At 37.0% G+C, this 14,913-nt stretch overlaps 1 protein-coding gene across 11 annotated transcripts in view; it reads right to left on the bottom strand.

Moving 5' to 3' along the window:
- Positions 1-14,913, bottom strand: part of ATP11C (ATPase phospholipid transporting 11C (ATP11C blood group)) — a 167,516-nt gene that overhangs the window by 84,686 nt on the left and 67,917 nt on the right. For 10 of the 11 annotated variants that reach the window (XM_073799385.1, XM_073799386.1, XM_033849253.2 and 7 more), the window contains 3 exons: positions 9,197-9,316; positions 1,662-1,751; positions 810-890 (listed from right to left, as the gene is read on the bottom strand). In XM_073799385.1, coding sequence (XP_073655486.1) covers positions 810-890; positions 1,662-1,751; positions 9,197-9,316 — 291 coding nt within the window. The remainder of the gene's footprint in view (positions 1-809; positions 891-1,661; positions 1,752-9,196; positions 9,317-14,913) is intronic. The other variant, XM_073799388.1, reaches the window with a different exon arrangement.

Below are 14,913 nucleotides of genomic sequence, written 5' to 3'. Positions count from 1 at the left end.
GTCTTTATATAGCAACCAAACACTTAATAAAATATTCCTGCAGTTCCTGGTAAGCAAGATAGAAGACCAGATAAACCCAAGAGGAAAGATAACCATGTTCCCAATATTGTTAAGCAAACAGTTTGGAAGTTTTGGGGGATACTTTTTGAAGTACTTTTGGTAAGTACTGTCTAAAAGTATCCTTGTCATCTGTCAGGTCCTATGGACTCTTCGATTACATGATAAACATTGCTAACCCACCCCTTCACCTCCAGCTTCCTGTTTCCATTTTCTATTTCATCTGGAATTTTTCAAAGGCACTAACATAAACTGTGGCAGGTATGAACTTTGACAAGAAACAAGAATAAAAGTCTCTTCTACCCATGACCCCCTTCAGCAGCATCAGGAAAGACAACAAAATTAAAGTAAGAAACTCAAGTATGCTCTTGAGTTCTTTGCTATAGGCAGCAATTTAAAAAGTCCACAAGAATGGGAATTTTTCAGACAGATATAGCACAATGAAAAATGTAATGCACATTAAAAATTCACCTCTCACTTCCCCACTGAGCTGCACCTTCTACTTGCTCTCCTTTTAGGGTTATATTCCCCCGCCACACACACACACACACACACACACAAATAGGAAGAAAGGAGCAAAGAAATTAAAGATGCACCTTACAATAATTTTCATGTGTTTTCAATAAAAACCAAATATAAACTAAATTCATCAAGGATACCCACCCGATATAAATGTGAAAAAGAACCTTTGACAATGAAATTCAAATCAGACAGGACTGAAATGCAAGTACAATTGTAAACTAGAAATTTACCTGTTTGATGGCTGTAACAGTTATAACAAAGAAAAGTGGAAGTCCACTGGTAACTGGGCTAGTTGGTGTGTCTACTGTGACCTAGGTAAAGAAATTAAATTGAAAGTAAAATGAAAATAAGTCATTAACTCATATGCAGCACTTACATGCTACAAACATTTCAGACAGAAATGCAGACAAAACACATTCCGGTAGCAGGGTGAATGTTAACTTTCATTAAAACAAAAGCAATCCACATAGCTGTAAGTTTAAGAAAATAGTTCTAAATTTAGGCTTAGTTTTCATCCCAGCTTGAACTAACCCCTTGACTGAAATACATCCATTCATTTACCATCTATTTGTTGAGCACCATTCTGTCAGCCTCTGTGCTATTACCAGCCAGGATGTAGAGATGCTGCTTTATTTTAAACAAGATGGAGAAAAGTCCCTGCCCTCACAGAACTGGCAGCTTACAGTGAAAACCAGATATTAAAACAAGTGAGACACTGAGATTTGAAGAGTAAATAGAAGTCAACTAGATGGAAGGGAGGGCCTTCCAGGTGCAGTGAAGGGTGTATAGAAAGTCTCTATGGTAGGAGGGCATGTGGCACCTGTAAGAAAATAAAGGAAGCCAGCGGCAAGAGAGCATGTGGTATGAGATGCAGACTAGTCTAGATGCTTTACTAGAGTTTTCTAGTAAAAGAGCTACTTTAGAAATATGTAAAATCACATATATCTTAAAATATAATATTAGTGCTTCAACAAGTCTTATTATAATAAGCCCTGAAACAACTTTTTAATTACAGGGCATTTTAAAGTTAGAAATGGATTGAAACTTGGTTAAGGAAATTAAGTTTCTAATGGAGCTCTTACCTGTACAAGGAAAATGATGAGAAAATAAAAATTTGCAATTCTTCTAAACTGTTCAAACAGATTCTTTGGGAGGAAATTCCAAAGTGTATACTGTAAGGGGAGAAGAAAAAAAAGATTATTAGAAAGGAAACTTGAAAAATATTAATAATAATGACTCATGATTCCAAATTATCACAACACTTTGAAAGCATGTTAAAACCCAAACCTCAAACATATGAATAAGCGTGTACTTAGAGGTAGAGTATATAAACATTCTTTTCAGGAGTGAAGTTTTCACTTGGAGCATTCCAATTGGGCCATCTAGTCCCACAGCTTTGCTTTCCCCGACCCGATCTAAATTATGTTCCCCGTCATCTGCTCTCATATCATCCTATACTTCCCTGATAACACTCGTTTCAGTGAATAATTATATGTGTGCATAATTTAATTAAAGTTCCTCCCTCAATAGGCAATGAGATCTGTAAGGGCAGACCTCATCTGTCTTTTTATTACTTTTTCTCCAACACCTAGCACAATGCCTGACATAAAGTAGACAATAAATTAGTTGGATGAGTGAATATACTAATTTAATTAATTCCTTTGGCTGAGCTAACCTCTGGAATCTTGATCATCATCACAAGTATAATTCTGTCCCTATCACCGCTTCCCACCTCTGTGACAGCTGAGGTGTACACATAACCTTGGGTCATAGAGGGCTTTCATTTTAATCAACAACGCACCACCCTGCGCTTTGTTAACTGGTAATAGGTAAAGGTTTCAACGCTAAATTGTACACGGGCAGGTGGAGAAAACTCTTGGGCCAACTGTCAAATCACAAAGACCTTCTTTCTCACTGATACCTTAAGCTCAAGGACTAGGTAATTTTAAAATCACCAGAAGTTGGATTTTCTAGATGTCTTAATAAAGAAGACCAGAAACCAGAAAGAAAGAAATGTTTCTTTTTTTTTTTTTTTTTTTTTTTTTTTTTTGGGGTACGCGGGCCTCTCACTGCTGCGGCCTCTCCCGTTGCGGAGCACAGGCTCCGGACACGCAGGCTCAGCGGCCACGGCTCACGGGCCCAGCCGCTCCGCAGCATGTGGGATCCTCCCGGACCGGGGCACGAACCCGTGTCCCCTGCATTGGCAGGCGGACTCTCAACCACTGCGCCACCAGGGAAGCCCAAGAAATGTTTCTTAATCTAAAGATCTAAATTTATACTTGAATGGTCTCCATATGTGAGAAAATGTCCATTATATTAGGTGGGGTGACTGAAAAAGCCAAAGTTGTAGAGCATGATACGACAGATGGGGATTTACTACTAACCTCTCTTTAAAAGGTGTATGGGCTCAAGGTTCCGCTAACCTAGAAGGTTCTTCCCCCAGCGTTCACAGAAGTGCCTCAGGGAAGCCCATTCAAAATGAAGTGCATAATCGTGTGTGGATGTGTATCACTTGGGAGAAGAGAGTCCACAGTTTTCAGGTTCCCAAGGCAGCTTGTGACCAAAAATAAAAGGGATCAAAACCACAGATCCAGTCACTCTGAAGCTGCCGTAGTTCAGATCAGCACTTAACTGTCCTGATAACTGAAGGTTAACTTTCTAAAACAACAAACTAAACTCCAACAACAGGCTAACAGCTGAGCTTCTAGCTTGTTGACCTTCTGTTCCTTAAGTAAAGGGTTTTTAATTAAACAAACAAACATTAGGGACTGTTAGAATCCTCCGTGGGGTGTTAACACATTGAAAGGGAACATGTTTTGTTGCTGCTTCCAGGCCCCCACTGTTTGTTTACCTGTGTTTCACTAAATGAACTGCTTCCTTGAGGAACTCTGGTTATTCTCTTTATAGGAAACTACTGCAACACGCCCTCTTCTTTCCTATATCAGGTCATGAACTGCTAAGAGGTCAGGGAGCATATCATACACATCATAAGATCACTTCCCTTCTGTGCCTACAACAGTGTTCAGCACGTAGAAGGCATAAAAGAAATTTTGATTAAAACCTGTGTTTTGGCTATTTCCTCCACTGCTCTAACTAAAAAGCAAATTCAACTTCTCATCTCTTTATTATAATACAAATGCAATATAGCATACATTATTTCAATGCAGTTTTCTAGTAAAACTAGAACTAGATTATGCTCACAAGAGTCACCCCACTTGGTGTGCAGTGCATTTCAGTTCAATTCAGCAAGCACCTACTGTGTGCCAGGCAGTGGCCCAGATAACAAAGATTTTAGCAGGTACATTAAGATCAAGATATGGCTTTTCTACCCAGAAGGAATTTATGTTATAGCCAAAAAGACAATCATGTATTCACTCAATTTAATGTGGTAAATGTCATAAAACTAGCATGAGCAAAATGCTATGGGGATACAGTAGAAGTTGTGATTTTTTTCCTACCCAAGAGAAGCTTGAGAAGGCTTCAAAGAGCAGGTGACTTCTGAACTGAGCCTTGAAAGATTAGAGGGAGTTTATGTGGTAAAGAACCCAGTGCAAGAAGGCGCAGAGCCATGTAAAAGGAGATTGAATCCATGATGCTCTCTCTGTCCCTCAAATCTAGTTCTCTTTCAGGATGTCCTATTTCAGTGAATGAAAAGAACATCCACTTAGCCATGTTATTCAGATACTTGGAAGACACCTTTAACCACCGGTTACAAGAAATTCCTTACCAGTCCTGCCATTTTTGCTTCCTGTATATCTCTGGGACATCTTTCCGTATTTGCTACCACCGCTGTCCAAGCCATCATCTCTTACCTGGATTACTGCACTGGCCTCCTAAATGGACTCCTTGCCTCCACTTTTGTTCCCTTCCATTCCATTTTCCACAAAGCAATGAGAATGACCTTTTCAAAATGTGGTTCTGTTCACATGACCTCTCCCTGCCTAAAAGCTTCATTTATTTCCCACTGTTTGTGAGATAAAGAATGAACTTTAGTCTAGATGTAGACTAAGAAAAGAGTTTTCTAATTAAAACTGAAATTGAATTAAAGCCACATTAATACCAAGTTATTCAAATTGCCTTGTTTACCTAAAAAGTGGACTCTCAGACTTAGTCAGTTGCTACAAACCAAAAACAATGTTAACTCACAGGAATAATATGTTTACAGCATTTGTTTCATACACAATGATGAAAATGGAGATTTTTTTGGGTCATAAGTCAGTTCTTGCTCAGAGAAGTCAGTAAGTGGATTTCTATACTATCTTAATGTGCAACCATAAACTTAAAAAGCAACCGTGACATTCAGAACATGTTTTAAAAGTTTCTCCAGAAAAATGCCAGCTTTCCAAGTATATGCAATGCATTTTTCATCTTCTCTATAGTGAATTAAATAATTGGTACACAAATGTGGCCTCTGATGTGAAAAAACTGTGGGTCACCCCCTCGTACATCTATCACCTAATTTAATTTAAAATCAAAACCATATAACTTTGATAAATAACTTTCCTAATTTAAAGGAGGGAGTAGGAAATGAACCTCAGTTTTGAAAGTCTATTAAATTGAAAAATTTAAACCAAAGGAGGCCTTAGAACATTACTTGTTTGTACCCAAAGTCCAAACATTTTCCAATTTAGCCTTAAAAATGCTGATGTGGAAGCTAAAGCTCCAAATAACTTGTTCTAATATTTCTGTGTATCACGAGAAAACAGGGGAGCAGCTAAAAAACGAAGTAGTAACTATTGAAAAGAACAAAGTTAACAACCAGTTGCGAAGGGGCTAGCAGAAGGAGCACTGACTTTTCTAACTACTGGGATTTGGATGTGATGGAACAAAATCACTAAACTTGAAGATTAGTTGTAAATAAGCACCCGGTTGTAAATAAGCAGAGCTGTAGCTTGAATAACTGTTCACTTTGCTAAATGACTGTATCCACTTTATTATCAACTCTCCTTGATGTAGGCATTAAATTCAATTTTGAGCATCACAGCAGTCTACTTCCATTTTCATTACCAATGTCAAGCAGAACTTTCTCATTTTTAAAGTATCACTCTTTCTACCATAAATTTAGAACAGCAAAAGGAGTTACCAAGACAGTACTGCATTAGGATTTTAGCTAAAAAGTCACCTTCAGGGAGTTCGATAAGATGCAAAGACATGTCTAATAAATTCTACTGAAGGTTCTGACTTTTAAAATGAGGGAAAATGCTAGTGTAATTTTAGGCTTGAAACTTTAAGACATTCTTTCACATAGGAGTAAGTTTAACCTTGGGCATAGCTTCAAAGAGTCAGGTGGAGCTCCCTGATTCTTATCGCACTGAAGGGGCCTTCAAGATGAGGCTCAGGATTTTTAAAGGAAAAAAAAATGTAGAACAGAGAAATGTGACGGAAGCTAAAGATCTTAAAGATCTAGCTCCTTTTGCTACAGAAGGGGATTTCCAAGTTTTGTACCAGCCATAAAATTCTGATGATTCCCAAAGTCCCTGCAGAGTGTTCTAAAGTAGGAAGGCCAAAGAGAGCAAGTTTTTCTAAAGAAAGTGTTTGTGTTTCCAAAAGAAGAAAAGGACACTCATTTTATAAGTAAATTAAAACAAATTTTTATCAAAGTGTTTATCTTCAGTGTTTCTTGTATTAACAGGACTTATTCCCAATGATATTACATTACTGATGTCATTTGTAGACAAACAAACAAAAAGCACCCAATTAAGAGAAAGTTATTTTTATTACTGAATGGTTTAGAAAGGAAATCAACACTTGCTACATAGTTGGAAGGCAGCTAACATATTCTATAAATTACACATTTCCTCAATTAAAAGATTCTGGTGCAAATACAATCAGCCAAAAGGCAATGTGAGGAAGAGAAAGTCAAATTATGAAACTCTTTTTCTCTCCAGACTGAAGGCCTCTTTTCAAGAGAGATCACTCCACTCATTTGAACACAGGAGACTGAGGAAATCAATAGTACTGCTCAGGACTGCAGTAATAATAATAATAATCACAGAAACATAAATAACAATAGCAGCTACCATCTACTGAGTTGTTACTACATCACGCCAAGCACAGTGCTTAAATGCTTTCTGTGGATTACTTTACTTCAGTCTAATCACAATCCTATGAGCTAAGTAGTTAATACCCACATTTTACAGATAAGAAAATTGGGACACAGGAAGGTTATATGACTCACTTTAACTTCAAACCCAGGTCTTCTGTCTGTAAGGGTGAAGCTCTTTACCACTACACTATACGCTGTTTTCTTGTAACTATTCATTGTACTAAAATTTCATTCTTTTTGTGAAGTTAGTATACTGTCAATTCCTCTTTTTCTGCTCTAGATCTGTTATGAAAAATAGATCAGTTAATGAGCAGTTAACTAGACAAACTGTAAATATAAAATATTTACAGAGAAAAAAGAGATGTGTTAGTCAATCAATGTAGAAATGTTCACTTCTTTATTCTGGTTTCTAAAACACATACATATATACTGTATATGCAGATCTGTTTAGAAATAATTTATATTTGCCCATGAATTCCCAACTATTTAAAAAAATATCCTATTGCATTGTTTTGCGTATTGGCAAAACTGAAGTTAAACAAAATATGAAAAATATTCTATTCCATTAAATATTCTATTAAACAAAAAGAGTTGAGAATTAACTGAGTCTTCTACGTTCTTTTAATATGTAAAAATTCATGGTATATTAAAACAAATCAATTATCACTAGGTTCAGTGAAAAGTCACTTTACTATCGGTGTGTCACTTTACCATCTTCCCCATAAAACACTATAGGAAACAATAATCCCCTAGAAAGTATTTTATATTTCACTTGATACAAAAGGAGAGAGAAAACTGTGGGAGGAGCCCAAATTGCAAAACGATGTGAAAACAGCTCTTTATTCAGAGCCACTAGACCTTATAAAGCAGTTTTGACCCTGGCTTTATCACTAACTCTGCTTCGTGACCATGTCACTAACTTAATTTCTGTGGGTTGGCTTTCTCCATCTGTAAAATCAGCGAGTTGAACAAGAGGATCTCCTATGATGTTTCAGTTCTATAAGTCTATGATTCTGAGCCAAAGGACTACTATTGATTGTTTTCTTGAATACTATAGGGTGAGTCACAATTTTCAGTGAAAGAACTATTCACTATCTTGGGCACAGGTATGGAAACTTCTAGCTGAGGATAAATTTCTGCCATAAGGTTAAAGATTAACAGGAAACAGACATTTTATCCAAATACACTCAGAGTGTTCTATAGCCCAATAGATCTGCTCATTAGGCAATATAGTTTTCATTCATTCTGTCCGCATTTTACATGTTACTCTCCCAGCTAAGCATAATCTGTCTGTATTTTGTTAACGTCTTTATTGGAGTATAATTTTTTACAATGGTGTGTTAGTTTCTGCTGTATAACAAAGTGAATCAGCTATACGTATACATATATCCCCATATCCCCTCCCTCTTGCGTCTCCCTTCTACCCTCCCTAACCCACCCCTCTAGGTGGTCACAAAGCACCTAGCTGATCTCCCTGTGCTATGCAGATGCTTCCTACTAGCTATCTATTTTACATTTGGTAGTGTATATATGCCCATGCCACTCTCTCACTTCGTCCCAGTTTACCCTTCCCCCTCCCCGTGTCTGTATTATATCACTACCCAAAGAGAAATCACATGTACATTTGAAAACCAAAATGTTAAGTTTGCAAAGGAAGGGCATAATTTTGTGTTTCAGGTCCTCAGTGTTTGCCAACATTCAGTGAACCAACCGTCAGCAACATGTGAGATCTACCTTACATTAGGAAGTGAGGAAAATTATCAAGACCTGTGCCATGCTATAAGAGACAGCAGTGGACCAGCAATCTAGCACCTAGCACCTAACCTAGTCAGTCAAAGGTAAAGATAAGCAAACTAACACTTGTAGAATGATGACTACTGGATACTAGGATCTGCAAAGAACGCTATCACATAAGCTCTATTTCACTAATGAGGACATTCAGACTGAGAGATTAATTTGGCCAAAGTCGCACAGCTAGTAAATGATCAGGCCAGGATTTAAACAGGTCTTCAGACTTTCAGGCCACTCCTTTTAGTATTACACAGTGCTAAAGTAAGATGATTATTCAAATGGTAATACAGCTACAGTGACTGAACCCTTAACTGTTTAAGCAGTGTACAGAACAGAATGTACCCATTAGGACCCAGGAGTGTACTTGAGAAGCTCTGCAATGGAATAGAAAGAGACACAAATGTCATTCTAAGATAACACCCTCCAGAAGAATGTAAATTATTTACAACCCAGTCCGTCCACTTAAGGGCAATTCAGAAAGCTCTGGGCAAGTAAATAATTCCACGTTTAGCACACTTCAAGACTTAAAGTCATACATATAATCAACAGGCAATGTGAATCATAGTGGAGGGCAAGTAAATGATCTTTCAGCTGTAACAAGACAAAGTGATGCTTTTAAAAAAACTGCCTTTTGGTGGAATAATTACCACAGTTCGTCTATGATTGGTATAAGTGCACATCCAGGTATACATATATAAATGTACCAGCTTCCAGCAAATATAAAAATAAGTTTTATCTGGCTCACTATATGAACATCTATTGAGTTAAAAAACAACTTACCTTAGATGAGACTATTCTATTATCACAAAATTTTTGTGCAATGTATGCTTCTGTTTCTGAAACTGGATGATTGCCAACAAATACTGTGCGTGTACCAACTCGTTTCTCTTCTCCAGCACACTGACCAAGAGAAAGAGGAAAAGTCAGTTTTTCATCACATTTCTCCATGCTTCTACCAAGCTCAGAATTCTTGTCTTAACATGTTTGGCTATTGTCTAGAGAGAGAGAGTAGTAGGGGGAGAGGAGAAAACCTTGTTAGGAAATTCAAACTCCACTAAGCTCTTAGTTGCTGACTTAGTGAAGATTATTAGTAAAAGTTTTGTTTGAGCCAACTGCTCTGAGGCCAACATTGCAATTCTAAATGTTTAAATTGAAGTAAGTATCCTAGAGAAACAGTATTTTTACTGCCAATCATTTTTCTTTCATCCACACAGTCTCAACCATCACTATCACAGCAACATACTAACTTAGGAAAGGTCAGATTGGGAATATTTATTTTATTATACAACAACTATTGAGGACAACCTTTGTCAATTTCCTTACTAGACAGCAGAATGCTCTAAACACAAAATAATTGCTTATAAATACACAGGAATATATTGAATAGAATGGCTGCCTCTCTTAATGGAATGATCAACTATTTCTACAAAGAAAAGTTGTAATTGTTTGGCTTTACAAGGAAAGACATTCTTTTGTGATCTCTCAGAGCCTACTGTCAAAAAGTCCCATTTCAGGGCTTCCCTGGTGGCGCAGTGGTTGAGAGTCCACCTGCCGATGCAGGGGACACGGGTTCGTGCCCCGGTTCGGGAGGATCCCGCATGCCGTACAGCGGCTGGGCCCGTGAGCCATGGCCGCTGAGCCTGCGCGTCCGGAGCCTGTGCTCCGCAACGGGAGAGGCCACAGCAGTGAGAGGCCTGCGTACCGCAAAAAAAAAAAAAAAAAAAAAAAGGTCCCATTTCACACAATACAGCTCTAATGCCCCTTTTATATTTTTAAAAAAGAGGTTCATTGAATCTAGAAGTCGCAAGGTTGAGCTCCATTTTTTACCTCACCCTTTTATTTCACTGAGGCTTCACTTTCCTTATTTTAAATCAGGATAATATACCTTCTTATATAAATCTGGGATAGTCTCTTTTGATGGTACTATTTTATGTTTGAGACAACCATTTTTTTAAGTAAAAAGTATGATAAAAACCAATATCCACTTACATATTTCCATTATTTTTTTAAAAAAAGATAACTATAATTTCCAACCTAAAATGTTTTAAAGTATGTAGCCACAAAGATTTCCCTTCAATTATCTATTTAAAGGTCAAAGACATAACTCTCTACTCCCAAAATAATCATTTTAAGCAAGACTACTTAGAGGTTGCAAAGTTCTCCAAATGTCTATGCTTGGATGTATTCCAGTCTGAATTTTTGTACCTCACATAGATATAGGGAAAATAATTTTTCAGATTAAAAGAACAAGAATTACCCTAAAATACAGATAAGACCTCTTGCCTCACCATTTTCATTTTAAGCTTATTAAATAATTATTTAGTGGGGTATTGCCTCCAAAATCCATAGGGAATCAATAGAAAATTAACTGAGATAAATTGAAGTAGGAGAGATTTAGCCTATATATAAAGGATAACTTCTGGAAATCCACCCTGGCATGCACTAAGGGAGCATTCAATCTATGGCAACCTGGAAAAAGTAAGTTATCAATGCTGGACAACTTAGCTATTTACCTGCCTGCCCCAAGACAGGGCATTAGAACAGCTGATTGTACCAGGTCCTCCGCGTGCTAAGGGTCAGTGATTAACAGGTAAATTTTCAAACAGTTCCTGGAAACCAGTAAACAATACCTTTACCAGAATGGTAACTATATACATTTTGATTCAGGGACTGACTTTGTTTGCAACTGTAATATACATGGTCTGACGCAGCTTACTAATAAGAGCACTAAATTTTCCATAATATCCTTTTTGCAAAAAGTAAACTGAAAGTGAATACACCTGCTTAAAAGTATACTTTATTTTGCTTCCCCTACCCTAGTTTTCTGTTGCAAGTTACGGTACCAATGTAGTCTCTCTACAACAGACCTGAACCTATTATGTACCAATCTGAAGTACAGAAATTGTCAAGTCCATATACACACTACAATTTAAATCCTTTAATTTAATATTCACATGGTTGTTTAGTTTTCCACACAAGCAAGAAGTGGCTGTGGAGTAAATAAGGAAGAGCTACCTTTCATGCCAGTTCTCAGATCATTCAACAAATGAAAACAGGGAAGAGGAAAAGAGGTAGAAGATCAGCGAAGCAGGATGTTTCCTGCACTGCCAATATAGTTCTCCTCAGTTAACAGTGGCCACTTAAAACCCAACTGAACTAGCACTTCCCCAATTCTGAATTGTCTTCAACTTTCTTCTGTGGCAGATAACAACATTCCAAAGAACAAAAGGAAGGAACAAGCATAAAGCAATTTTTCAGGCACATGATATTTTTATGAATTCTGTGCATTTGCATAGCATTTACAGTTTTACTAAGACTTTCCCCCACATATTACCTCTGATGTCTTTCAAGTAAGGCTTAAGTGACCTCTATCTCCATTAAACTGGAGAAAATGGATTGAAATTGCTGTGCAGGTTTGGGGAGCGGGGAGAGGGGGATGGGAGATCTCAGCAGTGATCATTGTTAGATGTGGAAATAGGAACCCAAGAGAACTTGTAAAATGTCCACTCCTGAGGATTTTTCAGAAAAGGGCAAAGTCTCCTCAGCTCAGGTGGGTTTGGGTTTGGAGCTGCCTGAGGACTGGGGGTGGGGTGGGGTGAAATAGATGACTTTTCAATGCCTGTTTTGGTCTAAAAATCTGATGAGCCCGCAATTTCTGGTAGAATTTGCTGCAACCATATAACGTTGTTTGGTTCACATAAAAATGGCAAAGCTGAACACATGTGTAAATTCACTGTAATTTTACACTTGCTGCCAATGCAGAGTGTTAGAACAGTGGTTTTAGTTCCTGTGATTTTGAATAATGTAGGTGCCTTAGCCAAGGGAGAGGAACTCCAAGTTCGAATTATTAAAAAAAACAAAATTCCCACTTGGATGGCACACAGTGTAGTCTGGAGTGGGAGTGTATGATTCCTGCCACCTCATAATGAATTTTAATTCATTAGGAGTCCATCCTGTGTTGAAGTGCTTCCCATGCAAATGTTCTTAGGAACAGCATTTATTAAAACTGAAATGTGCTAGCAACAATTCTATTTTAATGATACAGCATACACTACAATTAAAAGGGTGGAAAAATAAAAGTGTATTTATAGCAAAATGAATTAACAGAGAAATCAATTTAATTGTCTTCTTCATGATAAAAATCACCCTTTTGTACTCTTGAATTATACCTCCATACTATAAACTGAATATTGTTTTTTTAAAAAGTAATTTATACCAAAACATAGTCTCTCAATAAAAACCAGAGTAAAATGGTACTGTTATTCAACTAGTACCATCTTTTTTTTCTTAATTTACTTTACTGAAGTATAGTTGATTTACAATGTTGTGTTAATTTCTGCTGTACAGCAAAGTGATTCAGTTATGCACATATATACATTCTTTCTCATATTCTTTTCCATTATGGCTTATCAGAGGATATTGAATATAGTTGCCTGTACTATACAGTAGGACCTTGTTGTTTATCCATTCTGTATATAATAGTTTGCATCTGCTAATCTGAGGCAATATATTTTTCGAGAAACTTTCTAAGAAGTAGTTTATTTACACAAGAGTCACAGCATAGATTTGATAACTCATTAAGTTATTTAGGAACCATTTATGGATAGTTTGCTAGGTCCAATGGGAAATAAAATCATCGATAATGTCAGCTAACATTTACTGAGAACTGATTTTGTGTTCTAAGTGGTTAATACACAGTATCTCAAGACATCCTTACAGCTACCCTATGAGGTAGATACTCTTATTATACCCATGCCCCAGATAACAGCAAAGAAAAAAATAAACAGCAGCCAAAGTGGAAGCACAGAGAGTTTTTGCAGCTTGCCCAGCATCACATTTCATAAGTGGTACGGTAGTCAGGACAATAAGGATTTTACAGTATTATAAGGAAAATGTATGACACATAAAAACATTTTAATAGAAAGTAAAAGCTTCTATGCATCATAAGAATTAAACAGAATGGTCAACTAGTACCATCTTAAAATCCTATGCTTTCGCTAGTCATAAACAAAGAAAGCTGCTGGAATTATAATTCATTTCTTGATTGCCTCTAGACCAGTGACTCAAAAAGAACTGAGGGAAGATTAAGACCTTAATACAAGACTGTCATTATGAAAGCTGGCACAGGTTCTGAAACAGAGCTCACCTCTCCATCCATTCCAGGTGTTGGCAGACTTAAATTTATCACTTAGTCATAGATCAGTGGTTCTTAAGTCTGGTCACACGTTGTCTTTAAACATAATACCAATGGCTGGGTCTTTTATTTAATATTTAATTTAATTTTTCTCAAAGCTCCCCAGGTGACAATTCTGATTTGTAGCCAGGGCTGAGAATGACTGCTACGGAACCTCTCTCTTTGAATTAATGATTGACCTTAACTAACATCCTACAAGTTTTTAGTACACCAGCCACAATCCTACACTTTTTAATTAAAATAGTTTAAATAATTGGCTTTTCAAAGGATAAAAATATACAAATAACCATCAAATAGCAACCCCTCTGACCATTTTAAGCTGCTCACAAAATGAGATTCTCCTTCAATATTCATTTTGCATGTGGCTAATACCCATCAATTATTCAGATCAATGATAATGAAAATTACAGGCCCTGAAAACATGCAAAGCTACTCGGGTTATCAGCAAATAATCATCAATGTCATCTCCAATGATCACTACATTACTTTTATTAATCATCAGACTGCTCTTTGTGAGTTACTAAGGAAGTAAGAGGACAGCTCTCCCTTATCGGTGGAGAGCTCTTCCACATCTGTGGATTCAAGCAACTTCAGATCAAAAATATTTTGGGGGTGGGGGGAGATCCAGAAATTCCAAAAAGCAAAACTTGAATTTGTCGTGCACCTAAAAACTACTTACATAGCATTTACATTATACTAGGTATTATAAGTAATTTAGAGATGTATATTAGGTATACATCTCTAGATGTATACCTAATAGATGTATACTAGGTATTATAAGTAATTTAGAGAAGTATATGGAGGATGTGCATAGGTTATATGCAAATGCTATGCCATTTTATAGGACTCAAACATCTGCAGAGCGTCCTGAAATCAATCCCCTGCAGATACTGAGGGACTATATTTGCTCAAAAATGAACAAAAAATCCTTATTAATAATCTGAACACTTGGCAATGATTTAAAACTGTTCTCCACATCCCAGCCCCAAAGCTATTTTCTCCTCTGAAGCACTAGTATTTTTGAACATTATAATCAGTCTTTAAAAGGCCAAAAGAACTCAAAATTGAAAGAAAGAGCATTTCATCAAAATTTCAGCATTTCTGTACTAAGGTTGGAAGGCGGGGTGCAGAGAGGAGAGCACTACAGTGCCAGGCAACATTTCCGGTGTATTAAGCTTCCTGGTTAAAATTGCCATAATGTATTCAGTGGTCAAATTGCTGAGGTTTCTAAGCCTATCCCATTATAACAAGCCAAGAAGAATAATCTTCATGTGTAATTTACAGTCATAACTCTAAAACGAGC

Source organism: Tursiops truncatus, chromosome X, assembly GCF_011762595.2.
Source record: "Tursiops truncatus isolate mTurTru1 chromosome X, mTurTru1.mat.Y, whole genome shotgun sequence".
In the NCBI taxonomy this organism is placed as follows: domain Eukaryota; kingdom Metazoa; phylum Chordata; class Mammalia; order Artiodactyla; family Delphinidae; genus Tursiops; species Tursiops truncatus.
Note: the sequence above shows the minus strand (reverse complement) of the source record. Positions and strands in the feature narration are given on the sequence as shown.